The 21,327-nt window shown below is 39.5% G+C and overlaps 1 protein-coding gene across 3 annotated transcripts in view; it reads right to left on the bottom strand.

Annotated features, from left to right (window-relative positions):
* The window catches only part of ABCB7 (ATP binding cassette subfamily B member 7), a 122,982-nt gene that overhangs the window by 14,501 nt on the left and 87,154 nt on the right, over positions 1–21,327 (bottom strand). For all 3 annotated transcript variants that reach the window (XM_002721823.6, XM_008248850.5, XM_089324855.1), the window contains exons 5-12: positions 6,301–6,433; positions 5,174–5,442; positions 4,376–4,464; positions 4,196–4,283; positions 2,553–2,727; positions 1,608–1,765; positions 887–1,050; positions 597–726 (exon numbers count right to left, since the gene is read on the bottom strand). In XM_002721823.6, coding sequence (XP_002721869.2) covers positions 597–726; positions 887–1,050; positions 1,608–1,765; positions 2,553–2,727; positions 4,196–4,283; positions 4,376–4,464; positions 5,174–5,442; positions 6,301–6,433 — 1,206 coding nt within the window. The remainder of the gene's footprint in view (positions 1–596; positions 727–886; positions 1,051–1,607; positions 1,766–2,552; positions 2,728–4,195; positions 4,284–4,375; positions 4,465–5,173; positions 5,443–6,300; positions 6,434–21,327) is intronic.

Here is a 21,327-nt window from a genome sequence, read left to right on the forward strand (position 1 = left end):
GGTTAACACCCTGACCTGAAGCAACAGCATCCCATATGGGTGTCAGTTCGAGACCTGGCTGCTCCACTTCTGATCCAGTTCTCTGCTATGGCCTGGTAAAGCAGAAGATGGCCCAAGTCCTTGGGCCCCTGCACCCACGTGGGAGACCTGGAGGAGCTTTTGGCTCCTGGCTTCAGATCGGCGCAGCTCTGGCCATTGTGGCCAATTGGGGAGTGAACCAGTGGATGGAAGGCCACTTTCTTTCTCTGCCTCCCCTCTCTCTGTGTAACTCAGACTTTCAAATAAACAGATAAATCTTTTAGAAAAAAGAATGGGAAAGGAAGAGGGAGGAGGAAGAAAGGTGAGAGTATGGGTGGGAGGGAGGTGGGGGGAAGAATCACCATGTTCCCAAATCTGTATATATTAAATGCATGAAGTTGTATTCATTAAACAAAATAAAAAATTTTAAAAATTGGTGTTGGCAACAGAATTTCACCTGTAGGGTCCAAAACCACCCACTTCATTAGCATATGTTTGACTTGTTGGATTCAAATTATTCTAGTTATAGGTCCACCACCCCAGTAAGTCTTCAAAAATTATTTTCTATTTTTAAATACCTGCGGCACTACTCCCACTGCCCTTCGAAGGCTTTCCAGGCTCACATCTTGAATATTTTGACCAGCAAGGTAAATGTTACCCTTTTGAGGCTCATAGAAGCGAAACAATAGCCGCACTATTGTGCTTTTCCTGAAAATGGAGATGAGGAAAGGTTATTTAGCTCCTACTGGCATCAGGGCAGCCCTGTTTTAAAGCATGGTAATCATTCAATCATGATAAAGAAAAAGAATATTACACTAGGAATCTTCAGTCAATAATGTAGAAGTTTATAAATAACTAAATTACCCACCCTGACCCACTACCTCCTACAATGGCCACTTTCTTTCCAGCAGGGACTTCAAAAGACATTCCACTAAGGACTTTTTGCCCCTCAATGTATTCAAAATGCACATTATCAAAGGCCACTGTAGCTGTCTGTGGTGTGATCTGAAGGGGAGATGCCATCACTTTGTCCTAGGCAGGGAAGAAAAGAAGAAGAAAAAAAATGCCACTTTATACACTGCCTAGAATATGTTGATGCACACCATATTTTAATTTACAGTGAGAAAAAAGAGAACATAATGGGGGAAGGAGGAGGTTTGTAAGTGGATTTAGACCACTTCCAAGCATAAACATACGTTTTTTGCTAATGTTAAAAAACCCTGAGTGTTTTGGTTTTTAGGCAACTTTTTCTTGGGCCGGGTGGAGGATGGGGCAGAGAAACAGGGCTGGAGCTGAGAGAAGAGGCAATCATACATTCGACATCATTATTGGCAAAATAAATCCAGTGTAGGTACAAATAGCTGAATTCAAGAAACTTCAAGTTCCAGGTATAATCTCTGCTAACACTGTAAGGTTTTTAAATAGAGAAGCGAAAAAGTTCTAATTCCTTAATATACATGATAGCCCCAATTCTTACTAGAAAGTAATTGGTTTACTAACATAGTAATGTAAGAATAGTCCTCTAGAATAATCTTATTAATGGGATGTTGCTCGTATACTTTTTAAAAGGTACCATATAGTTTACTTACTTTAATTCGGGTGTCTACCTTGAGTAGAGTAAACAAGGTGTTCATATCTATGAGTGCTTGTCTAGTTTCTCTGTACACAGTTCCCAGAAAGTTAAGAGGTAATGAAAGCTGAAAAAGCAGTCCATTCACCATTACAAGATCTCCAACGGTAAGGGTTCCTTAATTTGCAATTGGTAGAAGGGGGGAAAAAAAGATATTTTAGATGGATGCTATAAACTTCTCCAGTTTACAACAGAGAAGTTCATATGTGACTCAAAATATACATAATCAGCAACTCCTAGGCCTATTTAATTTCAAAGCTTTCTAACTCATGATTTAGGTAATATAGATAACTTGGCATATACTATGTGCAATGGGAAAAGCCCACATATATACCATTTCTAATATATACAAAAAGAATGGTTTAAGTGAGGACAGAAGTAGAAGGCTAAAAATCTCTTCTTTCCCCCAAGAATAGTTTCTCTGTACTACAAAATAGAATTCTTTTAAAAAGAGCACACATAAAAAATTACAGCAAAAGGAAATGTCTGAAAATAAATAAAAAAACTAATATAGTAAAAAGTTGCTGGTAGTTCTAAAAAATAAAAGACTCTGCATTTTTGTCCTTTGGACTAAACGCTAAATTAATTACATTACTTTCCAGGTCTACAAGAGTAATTAGAAATACCAGATGCTAAAAAGAAAGCTGTTCCTGAAACAATCAGGTTACAGACACAAACAAATACATCCACAATAATTCCCATCAATGAGAGGACTACTGTTAAACAAAAGGAACCAATAAAATTATCAAACAAAAGAACACACTGTGATACAAAAAGTAAAGTACTATAAAAAGCACTTTATAGAACATCCTTTACACTTAAGATTAATATACACATTCTTTTCATTAATTTTTATTTATAAAAGTTAAAAGATCTATAAATGCAGGAACCACAGATCCATTACCTGCCACAATTCCCTGACTGGCGAGCACCATTATAGCTGTTAAACCGACACTGAAAATAGCACTTTGACCAAAGTTCAGCATAGCCAGAGTAGAGGTACTTTTCAAGGAAGCAGCCTCATATGTCTTCAAAAATCCATCATATCTCTGTGCTTCATATTTTTCATTATTAAAATACTACAAAATATATAAAAACAGTAACTATAGGCAAGTACAATTGAAATATATTCTCTTAAGTGATTAGTATACTTTCAATCAGACTTCATGTATAGATACAATTTTGTACTGTTGGACTCCATTTTAAGAACTTTCAGTACATTGGACTATATGGCACTCTGGCAGCTTTCCAAAATGGATTGTATTTGCAAATATTACAAAATTCATCCAACAAACACCTGCTGGATGCTTAGCTAATTAGAATCTAGATTTAAAAAGCTTTCAGTGACACTACATTCACAAAGCCTTCCCTTGACCCTGAGACTCTGAATGGCCATTTCTAATAGCCCTCACAGCATTATGTCTTCTTGTCTACTCACCTGCATACTTACTTTAACTCTCTCAGTGGATTATAAAATTCTGGGAGGGCAGAGATTACACAGTAATCATTTTTTACCACTACCCACCTCCATCACAGTTCTTAGCATAGTGGTTTGCATGCAAGAGGCATTCAGTAATTATTTTGTTAAATGGAAAAATGAATAAATGTAACAATTAATACAAAGCAATATGCTAAGCTCTCTGAAAAATACAGTCAAGAATTTACAGGCCATGGTTAGATTAATGTTCATTATGAATAAATATACTAATTGGGGATAGGCATTTGGACTAGGGGTTAAGATATCTGTGCCCCATATTGGAGTACCTGTTTTCCACACCAGGCTCTGAATCCTGACTCCAGCCATCTGCTAGTGCAGACGCTGGGAGGCAGCAGTGTTGGCTCAAGTATTTGGGTCCCTTTCACCCACACGGGAGACATAGTTTGCATACCTGGCTCCCCTCTTCAGCCTGGTCCAGACCTGGATATGACAGGCATTTGGAGAGTGAATGGAAGCTTCTCTTTCTCTCTCCTCTCAAATTAAAAATATTTTCTTGGGGGCCAGCGCTATGGTGTAGCAGGTTAAGCCACCACTTGCAGTGCTGGCATCCCATCTGGGTGACAGTTTGAGTCCCCACTGCTCCACTTCTGATCCAGCTCCCTGTTAATGTGCCTGAGAACGCACTTGAAGATGGGTCCCTACCACCTATGTGGGAGACCTGGAAGAAACTCCTGGCTCCTGACTTCATCCTGGCCCAGCTCCGGCCATTGTGATCTCTCTCTGTCTCTCCTTGCTTGCTTTCTGTAACTCTTTCAAATAAATAAATAAATAAAGTCTTTAAAATTTTTTTAAAAGATGCTAATTGTATATTTACAATCACTCATAAATTAATTTAGAAGGTAAAATTGTGATGTTGCTAAACAATAACTAAGGAGGAAAGAAAGGACAATTTTTAAACAAAAGAAAAGCAACAAAGCAGTATTATACCATCACACCTAGAAATCCTACCCTAATCTTAAGCAGTAACTTACAGCACCTATTAAATTAAATGGCAGAACAAATCTTAGCGCAGTGTGAAAGGCAGAGGCAAGTATAATTAAACATATTACCTTCACAGTTTCATAATTCAGCAGTGAGTCTATAGCAGCGTTACCTGCATCATTATCCGCTTTGTTCATTTCTATTCTAAATCTAGTTCTGTAAAACAAAGATTTGCACAGGCATGAAGTGTATGTTATAAAAGCATAACTGATTTCTGAACCTTTACTGGCTTCTGGGAAATAGCCTACCTCCATCGTGTGACTGCAACTGTGAATGCTGTGTATGCACTGAGTGTTCCAAGGGTTACCAATGCAAACTGGGCACCACATTTGTAATACTGGACAAAGAAGTCAAAAGAAGAAATGAGAAACAGTCACTGTTCTTATTCAACAGTTTATAATATATAACAGCAAATCTCAGTCAAAAGATTAATTTATTATCAGTAAGTTATTTTTTACTATTAAATATAATGGTGAGAAGTTGTATATTAAAAGGTAGAAAATCAAATACCCTGGAAAACTTACTTGATTAATAAGTCAAACTTGCCACACTTATATTACTACCAAATACTACTAATAAAATAGTATAATATATTTGAAAAGGAATTACACTGGGGCATGTGTGTATCTATGTGTACTTTTAACTACAAAAGATGAAACTGCCTAAAATGCTATGAATAGATACCTAGATATTTTGAGAATATCAGTCCAATGCCATAGACAAAAATCTCTGCTAAAAAAAAATCTTGCAAATGCTGGTTAGTGATTGATCTATGTGTAGAACTGAATGGTTCTTTATAACATGATGAATGGATGGAAGATCTCTCTAATTCTGCCTTTCAAATAAATAAATAAATCTTTAAAAAATGCTAAAGAATTTGAACCATCCATTGGAGTTTGTGGCAAAAGAATTAGCCATGCTGTATAATCTTTCTGGCATCATGGAAATTTCAAACCCTTGGTCATATAACAACCTAACAGCTTCAAATATTCAATTGCTATGAATGAGAATGTTTTAAAAAGCTTGTACAAAAATATTTTACTTACCAAAACACTACTGACAAGTGTCATCTCGAACATGATGGGAAGAAGATTAAATACTAAAGCACTTAGGACAAAACTGATACCCCTTGTCCCTCTGTCAATAGCCTTAGATAAAGCTCCAGTCTGTCTGCTCAGGTGGAAACTAAGATCCAGGTTGTGAAGATGGAGAAAGACATTTTTGGCTATTCTTCGGATTGAATTTTGGGCTACCTTGCCAAATACTGCATTTCGAACTTCATTAAAAAGGGCAGCTCCAGCTCTTGATACACCATCTAACAATATATTCAAAAGAAAATACGGGGCACCAAAACATTAGAATCATAGGCATTTAAAAATGACAAGGGCTCAGAAAATGTTTGTACAATGAATAATTCAGTGAATGAATATGTCACACAATATTAACTAAAAGCAACCTAGAAACCATCCACCCTAATAAATACTAACCTTTTCACCACCAGGAATCCCTTTCAGTGTTATTTTCCCTGGATTTCAGATATTGAAAGATTTTTTTCCAGTTAGAATACTTTTAATAAATAACAGCCCACATGCCCTTATTGTGGTTAAATGTACAATATCTATTGAGGGTTTTGATCTAATTCAATTCCCCCAAAACAAATGACAAAATTGAGATCTCGAAAAATCAAGTGTGCAGCCTAAAAGCACGTCCCACTTATGTCTCCCATGTGATCTTTCTAATGCACTGGGACAGAGTATTCTGTTTTTTTTTTTTTTTGTAATGAGAGATTCATGTCATAGCTACTGGATATATTTTAATAAAGCAGTAATATTTGTACACATTGTTACAATGTGTTATTTTCTATTTTACAGCTAACATCAAGAAAATACCAGCTTTACTGGAAAGATATCTTATAAAAAGCCTATTAGAAGTGGATGTTATGAATTTAATGTCTTATTTCATATTTTTGTCTTCTAGAACTTGAAAAATACTAACACTAACATAGAATCTTTTGAAAGTATACCATATAAGGAAACTGAAAACAAAACACATAAAGAAAAATCTCACATAAAATAATAAACATCCAAAATGCTAAAAGATCATCTGCTCAAATATGATGAAACCTTCCTGAAGAAAGTCAACACCTGTAGACAGATTAAAGAATCACACATACAGCCAATCAGAACTGCTGTTGCCATGGTTGCAACTGTATTTGGTGCATCACTCAGGTTCAGCATGTTTCCCGACATCTGGTTGAGGCTGTCTACAGCATATTTAAACATGAAGGGAACAACAATATTCATGGCCTAAAAATATAAAAACATCAATTACCTATCATAGGAAAAACATCAGTTTATAAAAGTACAAATATTTACCACAAATTAGCACTCATGGTAATGTTTAGATATTAATCATTTACTAGTACTGAAGTGACTTCCTCAATTTATAAAGACAAAATCTTTGGCATTAGGAGAGCTGTCATTTCAGGACTCCTACATCACAATGCCATGTTAATATTCATATACAAGTTATGTGAATTAGTCAAATGTTCCACCTTCCATATAATCAACCTTGATCAGTCACTCAAAAATATTCTGTTATCTGAAATCCTACAAAGCTAATGGAATAAACAGCAGCAACTTGGCTTTCTCCTATAGTTATTTGTGTACATATTTTCCCTTGCAACCAGATCCTTGAGCTTCTATATCACATTTCTCCTTTTGTCTCACTCATTCTGAGTACAATGCTTTAGATGCTGTACGTATTTAATAAATATTTTTAAGATGATTTATTCACCATAATAATGGTTAAAACTGAAATTATATAGCAAAAGTGATCTCAAAAGCAGTTAAATTACAAATATCTGTGGCTGATTCACTACTGAAAAAAAAAATCAAAATGACACCAACAGATCTATTTGCTCCATAAAAAGATTCTTTGCAATACTATCATACAAAACAAAATCCACTGAATATCAAACTAAGCTTTAAATAACCAACCTATTTCCCTGTAATACATCAAAAGAAATTTTTAAGAGACAATTTTTAAGAGTACAAAGCTTTTATATATTCAATGCAAATATTTAGCCATTCATGTTTCACATTTCTACAGTTACAGTATAAAAAAATCAACTATCATTTGGGAAGAGCAAGTTTGTTAGACTGCCAAAGTTTTCTTTAAATAATTAAATTGATAGGGGCCAGCACTGTGGTGCAGCAGGGAAAAGCTGCCGCCTGCAGTGCCGGCATCCCGATATGGGTGCCAGTTCAAGACTTGACTGCTCCACTTCCGATCCAGCTCTCTGCTATGGCCTGGGAAAAGAGCAGAAGATGGCCCAAGTGCTTGGGCCCCTGTACCTGCATGGGAGACCTGGAAGAAACTCCTGACTCTTGGCTTTGGCTTGGCTCAGCTCCAGCCATTGCAGCCATTTGGAAGACTGAACCAGGGAATGGAAGATACCTCTCTCTCTGCCTTTCTGTAACTCTGCCTTTCAAATAAATAAATTTTTTGACAGAGCTAAACAGTAAGAGGGAGAGACAGAGAAAAAGGTCTTCCTTCCGTTGGTTCACCCCCAAAATGGCCACCACGGCCGGAGCTATGCCGATCCAAAGCCAGGAAGAGGAGCATCTGGGACTAGAACCCGGCGCCCATATAGGATGCCGGTGCCACAGGCAAAGGATTAACCAAGTGAGCCATGGTGCCAGCCCCAATAAATAAATTTTAAAATGAATTAAATTGATATACATCAATAACAAGGGAAAATAATTCTATAAGCCTTCATAAAAACACTGAAATCCCAGTTCTTGTTAATGTCCTATTATTATTCCACCCATATTTGTTAAACATAAGAATTTATTGCTAAGAAGTTTAAGTTCAGCTATAACTGATAGAAACTATTTCAATCTTACTAATCAAGATTTCAAGGTAAAGTATATAGGAATCTTGGCAACCATGCCAGTGATTTAATAGGCAACAACATTGTCAAAATACACAGCCATCTCACTAGTCCAAGTGATCAATTTCAGTTCACAATTGATCATAATGATAGGTCTAAGAGTCAAAGAGATCACATAAACAAGACTAGTGTCTGCTAATACTATCTGATAGAATTAAGAAGGAGAGAACGATCCAACATGGGAAGCGGGATACACAGCAGACTCATAGAATGGCAGATGTCCTAAATAGTACTCTGGCCTCAGAATCAGCCCTTAAGGCGTTTGGATCTGGCTGAAGAGCCCATGAGAGTATTTTAGGCATGGAAAGCCAAGACACTCTGGCAAAAAAAAAAAAAAAAAAAAACCACAAACAAAACACTTAAATGAAAGATCTCTGCGAGTGAGATCCTAGTGGAAAGAAGGGGCCATCAAAGAAGGAGGTACCTTTCTCTGAAGGGAGGAGAGAACTTCCACTTTGACTATGACCTTGTCTAAATAAGATCGGAGTTGGAGAACTCAAGAGGCTTCCATAGCCTTGGCAACTCATGACAAGAGCCTCAGGTGATTACTGATGCCATAAACAAGAGTGTCAATTTGTTAAGTCAATAACAGGAGTCACTGTGCACTTACTCCTCATGTAGGATCTCTGTCCTTAATGTGTTGCACAATGTGAATTAATGCTATAAAAGTACTCAAACAGTGTTTCGGTGTGGGTGCAAACTGTTGAAATCTTTGCTTAAGTTGATCTTTTGTATATAAAGATAATTGAAAATGAATCTTGATGCGAATGGAATGGAAGAGGGAGTGGGAGACAGGAGGGTTGCGGGTGGGAGGGAAGTTATGGGGGGGGGAAGCCATTGTAACCCATAAATTGTACTTTGGAAATTTATATTTATTAAATAAAAGTTAAAAAAAGGAAAAAACACACAGCAGGAATGCACTTAAAAATGGAACATTTTGAGATAAATTGCTTACAAATTTAAAGTTTCTAACTTCCAAAATATAATCTAATAGAATATGTGGCAGGTCCCAAATATGATTTGTTCCAATCACATAATCTTGGGCCTGTGCTTCTTTTTGAATAGTCTCTACCTCTTCAAACTTCAAAGCCCAACTTGAATCCCATTTCTCGTATAATGCCCTCTCGGAAACTTGCAGCCAATTTGGCCCTCTCCATTTTCCAACTCCTTTTATTTCATAAACTATACCTCAATATTTATCACTTTTATGATATATTTCTCATTTACTTTGCTTCCATGTATATTAATATGCACATGGATTTATTGCTTTAGTACAAACTCTTTGTGGGAAAACAAACATTTAGTGGACAATAACTATACGAGTCAGGTATGGTGTTAGGAAACTTTCACAAGAGTTGAAAAAATAACTATAAACAATCTATTATTCCTATAGTTGAGGAAATCCAGGTTTGATGAGATTCAGTGACTTATTGGGTAAGCAGTAAAACTGAGATTAAAATTCTGACACTTGAAGACAGAATTTTTTCTCGTATACCATAGCCAAATTATCAGCTTATAAGACAGAGACCATATACTTTACTTCTTTTGTACCCTAAAATGGATGCTCTCAAATATACAGCTTAAACCAGCTCCAGCTGTAAAGTATGTCAGAAGTAATTTAAATGAATTTGAGCAAATTCAAGGTTTTCCATATAATAAGGCCACATTTCCTCACTTGCATTCTAACACTCTTAACTGAGTAGGAGAAAAAGTGATAGTTACAGCTAGCATGCAATTCTCGTAACCCACAGCCTATTATGTTTTTGCCACAACTATAGTAAGTGATGACTGAAACTACCATATCGCTAGTAGAGTCATGCAGTTTTACTTGAAAGTTTATTAGGACTGGGTCTAATTTGGGAATCTCCATGTAAGTGTATAGGACATGTGGAAATCATCTATCCTTTGTTGTTATTGGCAGGAAAAGGATGGTTAACATAGTGCTAAGATATTGACACTACCTCTAATAATAATTGTATACTGTCAGTTTTCTTACAAAAGTAATTTTAAAAGGAAAGAAATACACTCGAGAGACAGAAAACATGATATTATGTGTAAATATTTTTATTAATGTGAGTCTCACTGGCTTTGTGATATTTTGGGGGTGAGAAGTGGCAAATACTGGTTTTCCTCAATAGCCCACCTTCAGCAGAATTAGACTTAAACCATCCCAGATAAATAAGAATCTTTTAAAAAGCTTTTTTATTCTGAAATCAAGATTCACAGGAAATTGCAAAAGCAGCACAAAGAGATATGTGTACCATTTACCTAGCATCTCATAATATCTTACATAGCTATAGTTCAATATCAAAACCAAGAAGTTAACACCAGCATATTGCTATTAACTAGACTACAGAACTCAATTAGTTTTCACAATTTTTAAACTTGTATTCCTGTGTATGTTTATGGTGCCTATGCGTCTGTCTATATGGTTCCATGCCAGATTCCATATGGGCGCCAGTTCGAGTACTGGCTGCTCCACTTCTGATCCAGCTCTCTGCTAATGTGCCTGGGAAATCCCCGGAGGATGTCCCAAGTCTTTGGGCCCCTGTACCCACATAGGTGACCTGGAAGAAGCTCCAGGCTCCTGGCTTCTGATGTGGCCATTTGGGGAATGAATCAGCGGATGGAAGACCTCTCTCTCTCTGCCTCTCTGTAACTCTGCCTTTCAAATAAATAAATCATCTTAAAAATTTTGGTTAGCTTATAACTATATTTTCTGCAAACTTTGAAATATCCTCATCTGCTCTCAGAAAACAATAGAATTAAATTAGAAATCAATAAAAGAAAAATAGAAAGATAGTGAATCCCAAAGATTAAATGACATACTTCTAAATGACATATGGGTCAAAGAAGTCTCAAGAGAAATTATAAAATATTTTAACTAATTAGATAAAAAATTAACTCATCATTTGTGGGTTGTAATGAAAGTATTGCTTAGAGGGAAACTTAAAGCATTTAATGTATATATCAGAAAAGAAGAAAGCTCTAAAATCAATAATTGAAGGTAGATTTTGCTAACATTAAAATTTCCTGCTGCAAAAGACATCAGAGAGAAGCTGCAGGGTGAGCACTGGACTTAACAGTTCAGATGCCACATAGGAGGCAGGCGTTTAGCACAGTGGTGAAGTTATCACTTGGGGTGCCCATATTCCATACTGGAGTCCTTGCATTGGAGTCCCAGCTCTGCTTCAACCAGCTTCCTGTTAATACACACGCTGGAGGCCAGCGCCGCAGCTCACTAGGCTAATCCTCCACCTGCGGCGCCAGCACCCTGGGTTCTAGTCCCATTTGGGGTGTCAGATTCTGTCCCGGTTGCCCCTCTTCCAGTCCAGCTCTCTGCTGTGGCCCGGGAAGGCAGTGGAGGATGGCCCAGGTCCTTGGGCCCTGCACCTGCATGGGAGACCAGGAGGAAGCACATGACTCCTGGCTTTGGATTGGCGCAGTGTGCTGGTCGCAACGCACCGGCCATAGCGGCCACTTGGGGGGTGAACCAACGGAAAAAGGAAGACCTTTCTCTCTGTCTCTCTCTCTCTCTCTCACTGTCTAATTCTGCCTGTCAAAAAAAAAAAAATACACATGCTGGGAGGGAGCAGGTATAATGGTTCAAGTACTTGAGTCCCTGCCACTCATATGGGAGATTGAGTTCCTGGCTCCCAGTCTTGGCTATTGCAGATATTTGAGGACATAACCAGCAGATAAAATATTTCTCTCTGCCTTTCAAATAAAATAAATATTAATTTACCAGCTCAAGTCCCAGCTGCTCCACTTCTGATCCAGCTCCCTGCTAATGTACCTCGGAAAGCAGCAGAGGATGGTCCAAGTTCTTGGGCCCCTGCATTCACCTGGGAGACCTGGAAGAAGCTCCTGGCTCCTGGCTTCGTTATGGCCCAGCCCTGGCTGTTGCAGTCATTTGCGTAGTGACCCAGTGGGTAGAAGATCTCTTTCTCCGCCTCTCCCTCTATGTGTAACTCTGCCTTTCAAATAAAAAGAAATCTTTTTTTTTTAAGAATAACTTTTGAAAAAAGAGATAAGGGGATGGGCATTGTGGTGCAGCAGGTTTAGCTACCACTTGGGATGCTTGCATCCCCTATTAGAGTGTCTGGGATCAAGTCCCAATTCTGCTTCTGATTCATCTTCCTGGAAGACAGCAGATGATGGCCCAAATGCTTGGGTCCCTGCCATCTCTATGGGAAATCCAGATGCAGTTTCTGGCTATTGGCTTCAGTTGGGCCAACCCTGGCTGTTGTAGGCATTTGGGAAGTGAACCAGGGGATGGAAGATTTCTCTCTCTCCCTCTCTGTTTGCTACTCTTTCAAATAAAGAAATATTATAGACAGATAAGTCACAAAATGGGAGGAAATATTTACCAAAGACACATATGATAAAAAGTTGTTGTTCAAAACCTAAAATTAACTTTAAAACTCAACAACAGGCCGGCGCCGCGGCTCACTAGGCTAATCCTCTGCCTTGTGGCGCCAGCACACCGGGTTCTAGTCCCGGTCGGGGCGCCGGATTCTGTCCCGGTTGCCCCTCTTCCAGGCCAGCTCTCTGCTATGGCCCAGGAGTGCAGTGGAGGATGGCCCAAGTGCTTGGGCCCTGCACCCCATGGGAGACCAGGAGAAGCACCTGGCTCTTGCCATTGGATCAGCGTGGTGCGCCGGCCGCAGCGGCCATTGGAGGGTGAACCAACGGCAAAGGAAGACCTTTCTCTCTGTCTCTCTCTCTCACTGTCCACTCTGCCTGTCAAAAAAAAAAAAAATCAATCCAAAGGACCTATACAGTCATCTCACCAAAGAAGTTATACAAGTACAAAGTAAATATTTGAGAAAATGCACATAAGTTTTTAGACAATACAAATTAGAAAAATTATGTTGCCACTACCTGAATATTAGAATGGCTAAAATCTAAAACACTGATAACATTGAAAGGTGGTAAGAATGTGGAGCAACAGGAACTCTTCAATCATTTCTGGTGATGGTACACCACTATGGAAAATGGTTTATCAGTTTCCTAGATATATGATTCAGCAATTGCACTCCTTGATATTTATCCAAGTGAGTTGACAATTATGTCCATAAAAAAACCTGTACATGAATGTTTACTACAGTTTTATTAATAACTGCCAAAATCTGGAAACAACCACGATGCCCTTTAACAGATAAATGGATAAATACAATACAGTACATCCTCGCAATGGAACATTATTCAGGGATAAAAAGAAATGAGCTACCATATCACAGAAAAATATCAAAGAACCTGAAATATACATACTATATGTATGTATATTCAAAACAAACTAAAGGCAGTAAAATGATCAGAGGTTGTCAGAAATTTGGGAGAAATGAAGCAGGGTTGAAAACAGGTAGATCATGGGATTTTTAGAGCAAACTATAACAGTAGATATATAACATTACATATTTCCAAAAATCCATAACTGTACAATACAAAGTATGAACTCTAATGTAAATTATGGACTTAATCAATAATAAAAAAACTAAATATTAAATTACATTTAAATTTTTAAAAAATTTTTATTTGAGCAACAGAGACAGGTAGACATGAGAGAGTTCTCATCCACTGGTTTACGTCCCAAATGCCTGCAAAAGCTGGGGCAGGGCCAGGACTGAAGTACGGAGCTGGTAATGCAATCCAGGTCTCCCAAGTTGGTGGCAGGAACCCAACTACTTGAGCCATTGGCATGTCTCCCAGTGTCTACATTAACAGGAAGATGAAATCTGGAGCCAGAGCTGGAGATCAAACCTAGATTTTCCAGTACAGAATGTGGGTCTTTTTTCGTCTAAATATTTATTTATTATTATTTATTTGAAAAGCAGAGTTACAGAAAGGCAGAGGCAGGCAGAGCGAGAGAGAGAGAGAAGAGAGAGAGAGAGAAAGGTCTTGCATCTGCTGGTTCACTCCCCCAGATGGCCGCAAGGGCTAGAGCTGGGCTGATCCAGAGCCAGGAGCCAGGAGCTTCTTCCAGGGCTCCCATGTGAATGCAGTAGCCCAAGAACCTGGGCCATCTTCTACTGCTATCCCAGGCAATAGCAGAGAGCTGGATCAGAAGTGGAGCAGCTGGGACTCGAACCAGCGCCCATATGGGATGCTGGCACTGCAGGTGGCAGCTCTACCTGCTACGCCACAGCTCCGACCTCTAGGATGTGGGTGTCTTAACTGGCATTTTTTTTTTGACAGGCAGAGTGGACAGTGAGAGAGAGAGACAGAGAGAAAGGTCTTCCTTTGCCGTTGGTTCACCCTCCAATGGCCGCCGCGGCTGGTGTGCTGCTACCGGCGCACCGTGCTGATCCGAAGGCAGGAGCCAGGTGCTTATCCTGGTCTCCCATTGGGTGCAGGGCCCAAGCACTTGGGCCATCCTCCACTGCACTCCTGGGCCATAGCAGAGAGCTGGCCTGGAAGAGGGGCAACCGGGACAGAATCCGGTGCCCCAACCGGGACTAGAACCTGGTGTGCTGGCGCCGCTAGGCGGAGGATTAGCCTATTGAGCTGTGGCGCCGGCTTAACTGGCATTTTTAACTACTAGGGCAACCATCTGTTCCTGTTCATGCATCTTCTTTTAATAATTATTTCATCAATTATTAACAAATTTATCACACTAATACAATGTTAACAGAACAAACTGTATATGTAAAGAAAAGGGAGATATAAGAACTCTCTGTACTTACTGCTCAATTTTCTATAAACCTAACACTTCTCTATAATATAAAATATCTTAAAAATATTTATTTACTTGAAAATCAGAATGATAAGGAGCAAGAGCAGGAATGAAAACAAGAGCTCTTCCATCTACTAGTTCATTCTCCAAAATATCCACAACAGCCAGAGCTGGGACAGGCCAAGGTCAGGAGCCAGGCATTCCATCTGAATCTCCCATGAGCGACAGGAATTCAAGTACTTAAGCCATCATTCACTGCTTTCCCAGGTGCGTTAGCAGAGAGTTGGATGGGAAGCAGAGTAGCTGGGACTCAAATAGGCATTCCAATATGGGATGCAGGTGTATCAAGTGGTGGCTAAAGCCACTGTGCTACAACACCCAACCCTAAAATAAATTTTTTCCAAAGAAATCTTTTATTTAATGAGTATAAATTTCTTTTAATTGAAAAATACTCCAAGGTATAAATCATATCTTTTAACTTAATTAAAGGCTCAAGAAACATTGCTTCATTTTAAAAAGTGTTTTTCAGAAAAATTTTAAAAAATCAAATTTAAGTATGAAATACATGAACTTTTTGAAGTTATAAATGTCAGCATCATTATTAGGAAATGCTAGCTCTTTCATGAAGCCTTCCCTAAATGCCCAATAACTGGCACTCCGATAGAGTTCTTTTTTTTTTTTTTAGATTTTATTTATTTATCTGAGAGGTAAAGTTACAGACAGAGAAACAGAGAGACAGAAAGGTCTTGCATCCACTGGTTCACTCCCCAAATGGCTGCAGTGGCCGGAGCTGAGCTGATCCGAAGCCAGGAACCAGGAGCTTTTTCCAGGTCTCCCACACAGGTGCCAGGCGCCAAGCACTTGGGCCATCCTCCACTGCTTTCCCAGGCCACAGAAGGGGCTGGATGGGAAGGGGAGCAGCCAGGACTAGATCCGTAGCCCACATGGGATGCTAGCATCACAGACAGAAGCTTAGCCCACTGTGCCACAGCACCAGTCCCTCCTATAGAGTTTAATTTGCCATTCTTTTTGGGTGTTTATATTATATCATAGATATTTTACCTTTATTTTTATGTTTTTCTCCTCTAGTACACTGCAACTTCAGAAATGCAAGGCTCATATTTTATTCATTTTTGTATTCCCAGGTGCCTAGCACAGTACCTTATATCTAGCAGTCACTCAAGAAATGTTTGCTCAATACATATATTACCCCTTACTTTATGTAATATACACATCCTGAATAAAAGGGGGATTGACTTTATTTTTATAAATCACACTTCCCTTGAAATTATTTTATAATTATAGAGATAGCTTCTGTTGATTTCTAACAGATTATTGAGTCCTTTTTGTGCTTGATACTTTAATTTCCTTTGTACTAAAATATCTCTGGTAGCTAAGTAGTTTCCAAGATGGTAGTGGCTGGAGAATACAAATAAGCCTTTTTTGAAATACTAAAGGTTAACGTCAATTTTATAAAATCAGATGATTTCAGTAAATATATTTTAATGCTTTCCTTAAATCCTACCATGACTGTATGTAAAATACTAATAGAAATGTTGAAAATTAAAAAAAAATTGAGATCTGAAAATTCCAAGATTCCTGATGATGTGACATTCCTATGATATATATATACATATAAATACATGTATACTATGTATATATACATATATATATATATATATATATAGCATAGCATAGAAAAAGACATTGTATATGATTTGTAGGAATTTAAGGGATGAAGACAAATACTGTTCTCTTTTTCTCTGATGGCAGAATCCCTAAATTCTATCTCATAGAGAACTCCAACATATTAATGTTGAATTGCTACAACTAGAATAGCAACTATCTCTGCCTCAAAGCATCTGTACAGGATAGTTTGTCTTTAAAATATTTGTTGGAGGGGCCGGCACTGTGGCACACTGGGAAAAGCCCTGGCCTGAAGCGCTGGCATCCCACATGGGCGCCGGTTCTAGTCCCGGCTGCTCCTCTCTCTGCTATGGCCTGGTAAAACGTAGAAGATGGCCCAGGTCCTTGGGCCCCTGAACCTGTGTGGGAGACCTGGAAGAAGCTCCTGCCTCCTGGCTTCGGATTCGTGCAGCTCTGGCCATTGTGGTTACCTGGGGAGTGAACAATCAGATGGAAGACTTCTCTCTCTCTCTCTCTGCCTCTCCTCTCTGTGTAACTCTGACTTTCAAATAAATAAATAAATCTTTAAAAAAAATATTTGTTGGAGTCAATGTTAACTTTAAGATCCTCCAAATCAAAATGGTTTATATATTTTTTTTTTACTTCCTTCCTTCCCACCTATGCCTCAGACCTAGTCATGATACCACTATGGCTGCAGAGGAAGCTGGATGGCATTTAGAGCTAAAAGGATTCGTGAACTCTACACTAAAATTTCTAGAATACGTAGAGGAGGCAGGGAAGAGCAGAGAGTGAAAGGGTCTAGACTGGTCTACAGTGTTCAGACATCAAAGTGTGTAATCAGGTTAAGAAAAAACAGGGGCCGGCGCCGCGGCTCAATAGGCTAATCCTCCGCCTTCCGGCACTGGCACACCAGGTTCTAGTCCCGGTCGGGGCGCCAGATTCTGTCCTGGTTGCCCCTCTTCCAGGCCAGCTCTCCGCTGTGGCCCGGGAGTGCAGTGGAGGATGGCCCAAATGCCTGGGCTCTGCACCCGCATGGGAGATCAGGAGAAGCACCCGGCTCCCAGCTTCGGATCAGCGCGGTGCACTGGCCGCAGCAGCCATTAGGGGGTGAACCAACGGCAAAGGAAGACCTTTCTCTCTGTCTCTCTCTCTCTCACTGTCCACTCTGCCTGTCAAAAAAAAAAAAAAAAAAGAAAAAAAAAGAAAAAAAAAAAGAAAAACAGGAAGTGAAGGGACGAAAGGGGGTAATAATCCATAGTTTTGCACACCAGTTATAAAATGCGCCCGCAATACTGCTCAATAGTGTTTCTGAAGATTTGGAAGAATGAACACTTTTAAACTGAAGACAGTTTACACAGTTCAGAAGCTGGAAAAATGGTATTCGGAATGCTTTTATGCTAGTATTATGCTCTGCAAGCCTAGACATTGTATAGTTTAGTTTCTGTCCAATAAATTGCAATTAGTCTTCTAGATGCTTTGAAAGTATTAACACAGACTCTTCATAATATCTGAAAATTTCTTCCTTTTCCTGATTCAAAAGGAGTCAAACATACTTTTTGAGGGTTTTCTAGATTCATTTCTGTTTACTTGCAATTAGTTTACATGAGTTTGTGTACTTAGCATGTGTTGACTGAAGAACCAAATATTAGCCTTCTAAAAATATTTCCGTCCTTAAAGAAGTGAGCTTAGATCTAAGATTTCATACTCTGATATTGACCTGATGCTGTCACCAAGCAACAGAAATCCGTATTTTGAAGGACTGAAGCTCAGTCTAAAAATAAATGCTAATAGAAATGTCACTACTTAAGATGCCTCACTTTGGGTAGCTTAATTAGTCATGTTCTAACCCATTCTCTTTAATTAAAAAAAGTCCATCTCAAAAAACTCAAAGAAATGATAAATATTTGAGTTGATAGGGTTACCCTGATTTGAACATTACACAATGTGTACATATATGGAAACATCACAATACCCCATAAATATGTGCAATTTTACATGGCAATGAAAAAACTTAAAGAACATTTTCTGGCCGGCGCTGCAGCTCAATAGGCTAATCCTCTGTCTGTCCCGGTTGCCTTTCTTCCAGTCCGGCCCTCTGCTGTGGCCCGGGAAGGCAGTGCAGGATGGCCCAAGTCCTTGGGCCCTGCACCTGCATGGGAGACCAGGAGAAGCACCTGGCTCCTGGCTTAGGATCAGCGCGGCGCACCGGCCGCAGCGGCCATTGGGGGGTGAACCAGTGGAAAAAGGAAGACCTTTCTCTCTCTCTCTCTCTCTCTCTCTCTCACTGTCTACTCTGCCTGTCAAAACAAAACAAAACAAAACAAAAAAACACATTTTCTAAACACACAAAAGAATGTCCAGAAAACAATGAGCCTGTATCTTGTGAGCAAGGTACTTATGAACAATAAGAAAGGAATAAAGGCCAATTTGCTAAGCTTGCTTTGCATAAGAGGTCAGAATCATCTTTTTCCTCATGTAGTTTATATGTAAAAGTACATTTTAGGGATTTCCGGCAAGATGGTGGAATAGGAAGGGAGCACACTGATAGTCTGGGGAGAGATAGTTTAATAAAAGTGGAGATACTGCAGGTTCAAGGAAGAGTAGGGGAGGAAACAGCAGAAGAAACTCTTCTGGAACGCGTGACTCACAGCGGACCTGCGTGGAGAGCGTGGGAGCCCACAGTTCGGGACATCAGCGGCAGACTCAACACACCAGCGCTGGAACGCGAGGTGAGCCGAACCTCAATAGCCCGAGACACCGGCAGGCAAGCGGAGAGAGGAGACTAGAGGGAACGACCCCCGGGGGGGGAAGTTCACAAGGCTAACTGGAAGAGAGAGAGAGAGAGAAAAAAGGGTGACTAGTACGGACACGGGTTTCTCTCTCTCCGCTCACCTCTCAAGGGCGAGCAAGACAAAGAGCAGGCGCCATCTTGGACATACGTCATAAGCAGAGCGACCTCAGGTCTGCACCGGCCCTGAGCCTAGCAGAAAAACCTGACTCTGGGCGGGGCGAATTAACAGGAGATTAGGAGCTAGTAAATTTGTGGTGCTACTGAACTGAGACTGTGAAAAAAGAGACGGTGGGGGAGAGAACTCACGGAATTCACGTGAGCACTCTCCAGAGACGCTACAATTCCGTAACTTTGGCAACCCAGTGGGAGGCTGAAGGAGAATTTGAGCCCACTCTGAGGGCCGAACAGATTCCCTGTGGGGATCTTGGGAAAGAGCTTCTGATCTCTGGCTCCTGTGGGTATATCATTTGCCTGCTAACTACCTCCAACTTCGTTCAGCTGTGCGGAATTACTTCCCTTTTGAATCAAAAAAAAAAAGAGAGAGAGAGAGAGATTTACCACGCCTAACCTGGGAGTGTCACCTTTGGCACACCAAACAGAGCTCTCAGGCCACACCCATCTCAAGCCCTAAGGCTCCATCAAAAACAGATAGCCCACTTAATCTAGAGTCATAGGATAACAAGAAAAAGCACCACAGTGAAGAAACCAAACATCTCCAATATGCCAAATAACAAACGCAAAAACCGAGGTAATAAAAACAAGGAAGTCACCATGACGCCCTCAAATGAAAAAGACACCCCAATTCAAGATTATGAAGATGATGACATAGAAGAAATGCAAGAAGCAGATCTCAAAAAATTGATAAGAACATTAAGAAGTTCTCAAAAACAAATTCTGGAACTACACAAATCCTTAATGGACAAGATAGAAAATCTCTCTCGTGAAAATGAAATATTAAGGAGGAATCAAAATGAAACGAAACAACTAGTACAACAGGAAACTGGGATAGTGACTGAAGTGAAGAATTCAATAGATCAAATGAAAAACACAATAGAGAGCCTTACAAACAGAATGGGTGAAGCAGAAGAGAGAATATCGGACTTAGAAGACAGAGAACAGGAAAGGATACAGTCAGAACAAAGAAAAGAAGAGGAAATTAGAAATCTGAAACATATTGTCGGGAATCTTCAGGATACTATTAAAAAACCCAACATTCGGGTTCTAGGAGTTCCTGAAGGCATGGAGAGGGAGAAAGGATTAGAAGGCCTTTTTAGTGAGATATTAGCAGAAAATTTCCCAGGTTTGGAGAAGGACAGAGAAATCCTAGTACAGGAAGCCCACAGAACCCCTAATAAACACGACCAAAAGAGATCCTCACCACGACACGTTGTAATTAAACTCTCCACAGTGAAACATAAAGAAAAGATGCTAAAATGTGCAAGAGAGAAACGTCAGATTACTCTCAGAGGATCTCCAATCAGACTCACAGCTGACTTCTCATCAGAAACTCTAAAAGCTAGGAGGGAATGGCGAGATATAGCCCAGGTACTAAGAGAGAACAACTGCCAGCCCAGAATATTATATCCTGCAAAGCTATCATTTGTGAATGAAGGTGAAATAAAGACTTTTCATTGCAAACAGAAATTGAAAGAATTTGTTGCCACTTGTCCAGCCCTGCAAAAGATGCTTAAAGATGTGTTACACACAGAAACACAGAAACACGGTCATCAATATGAAAGAAGGTAAAGGAAGGAAACCAAGGAAGGAAACCTCACAGCAAAAGATCACAGGGAATTCAAAGCATATATTAGAACTTATCTTTGGCAAATGGCAGGGCAAAGTTACCACTTATCATTAGTCACTTTGAACGTGAATGGCCTGAACTGTCCAGTTAAAAGACACCGATTGGCTGATTGGGTTAAGGAACAAAACCCATCTATTTGCTGCTTACAAGAAACACATCTTTCCAACAAAGATCCATACAGACTGAAAGTGAAAGGCTGGAAAAAGATATACCATGCCAACAGAAATGAAAAAAGAGCGGGCGTAGCCATCTTAATATCGGACAACATAAACTTTACCACAAAAACTGTTAAGAGAGACAAAGAGGGACACTATATCATGATTAAAG

Source organism: Oryctolagus cuniculus, chromosome X, assembly GCF_051225735.1.
Source record: "Oryctolagus cuniculus isolate XC-2025 breed Fujian yellow rabbit chromosome X, ASM5122573v1, whole genome shotgun sequence".
Taxonomy (NCBI): Eukaryota; Metazoa; Chordata; class Mammalia; order Lagomorpha; family Leporidae; genus Oryctolagus; species Oryctolagus cuniculus.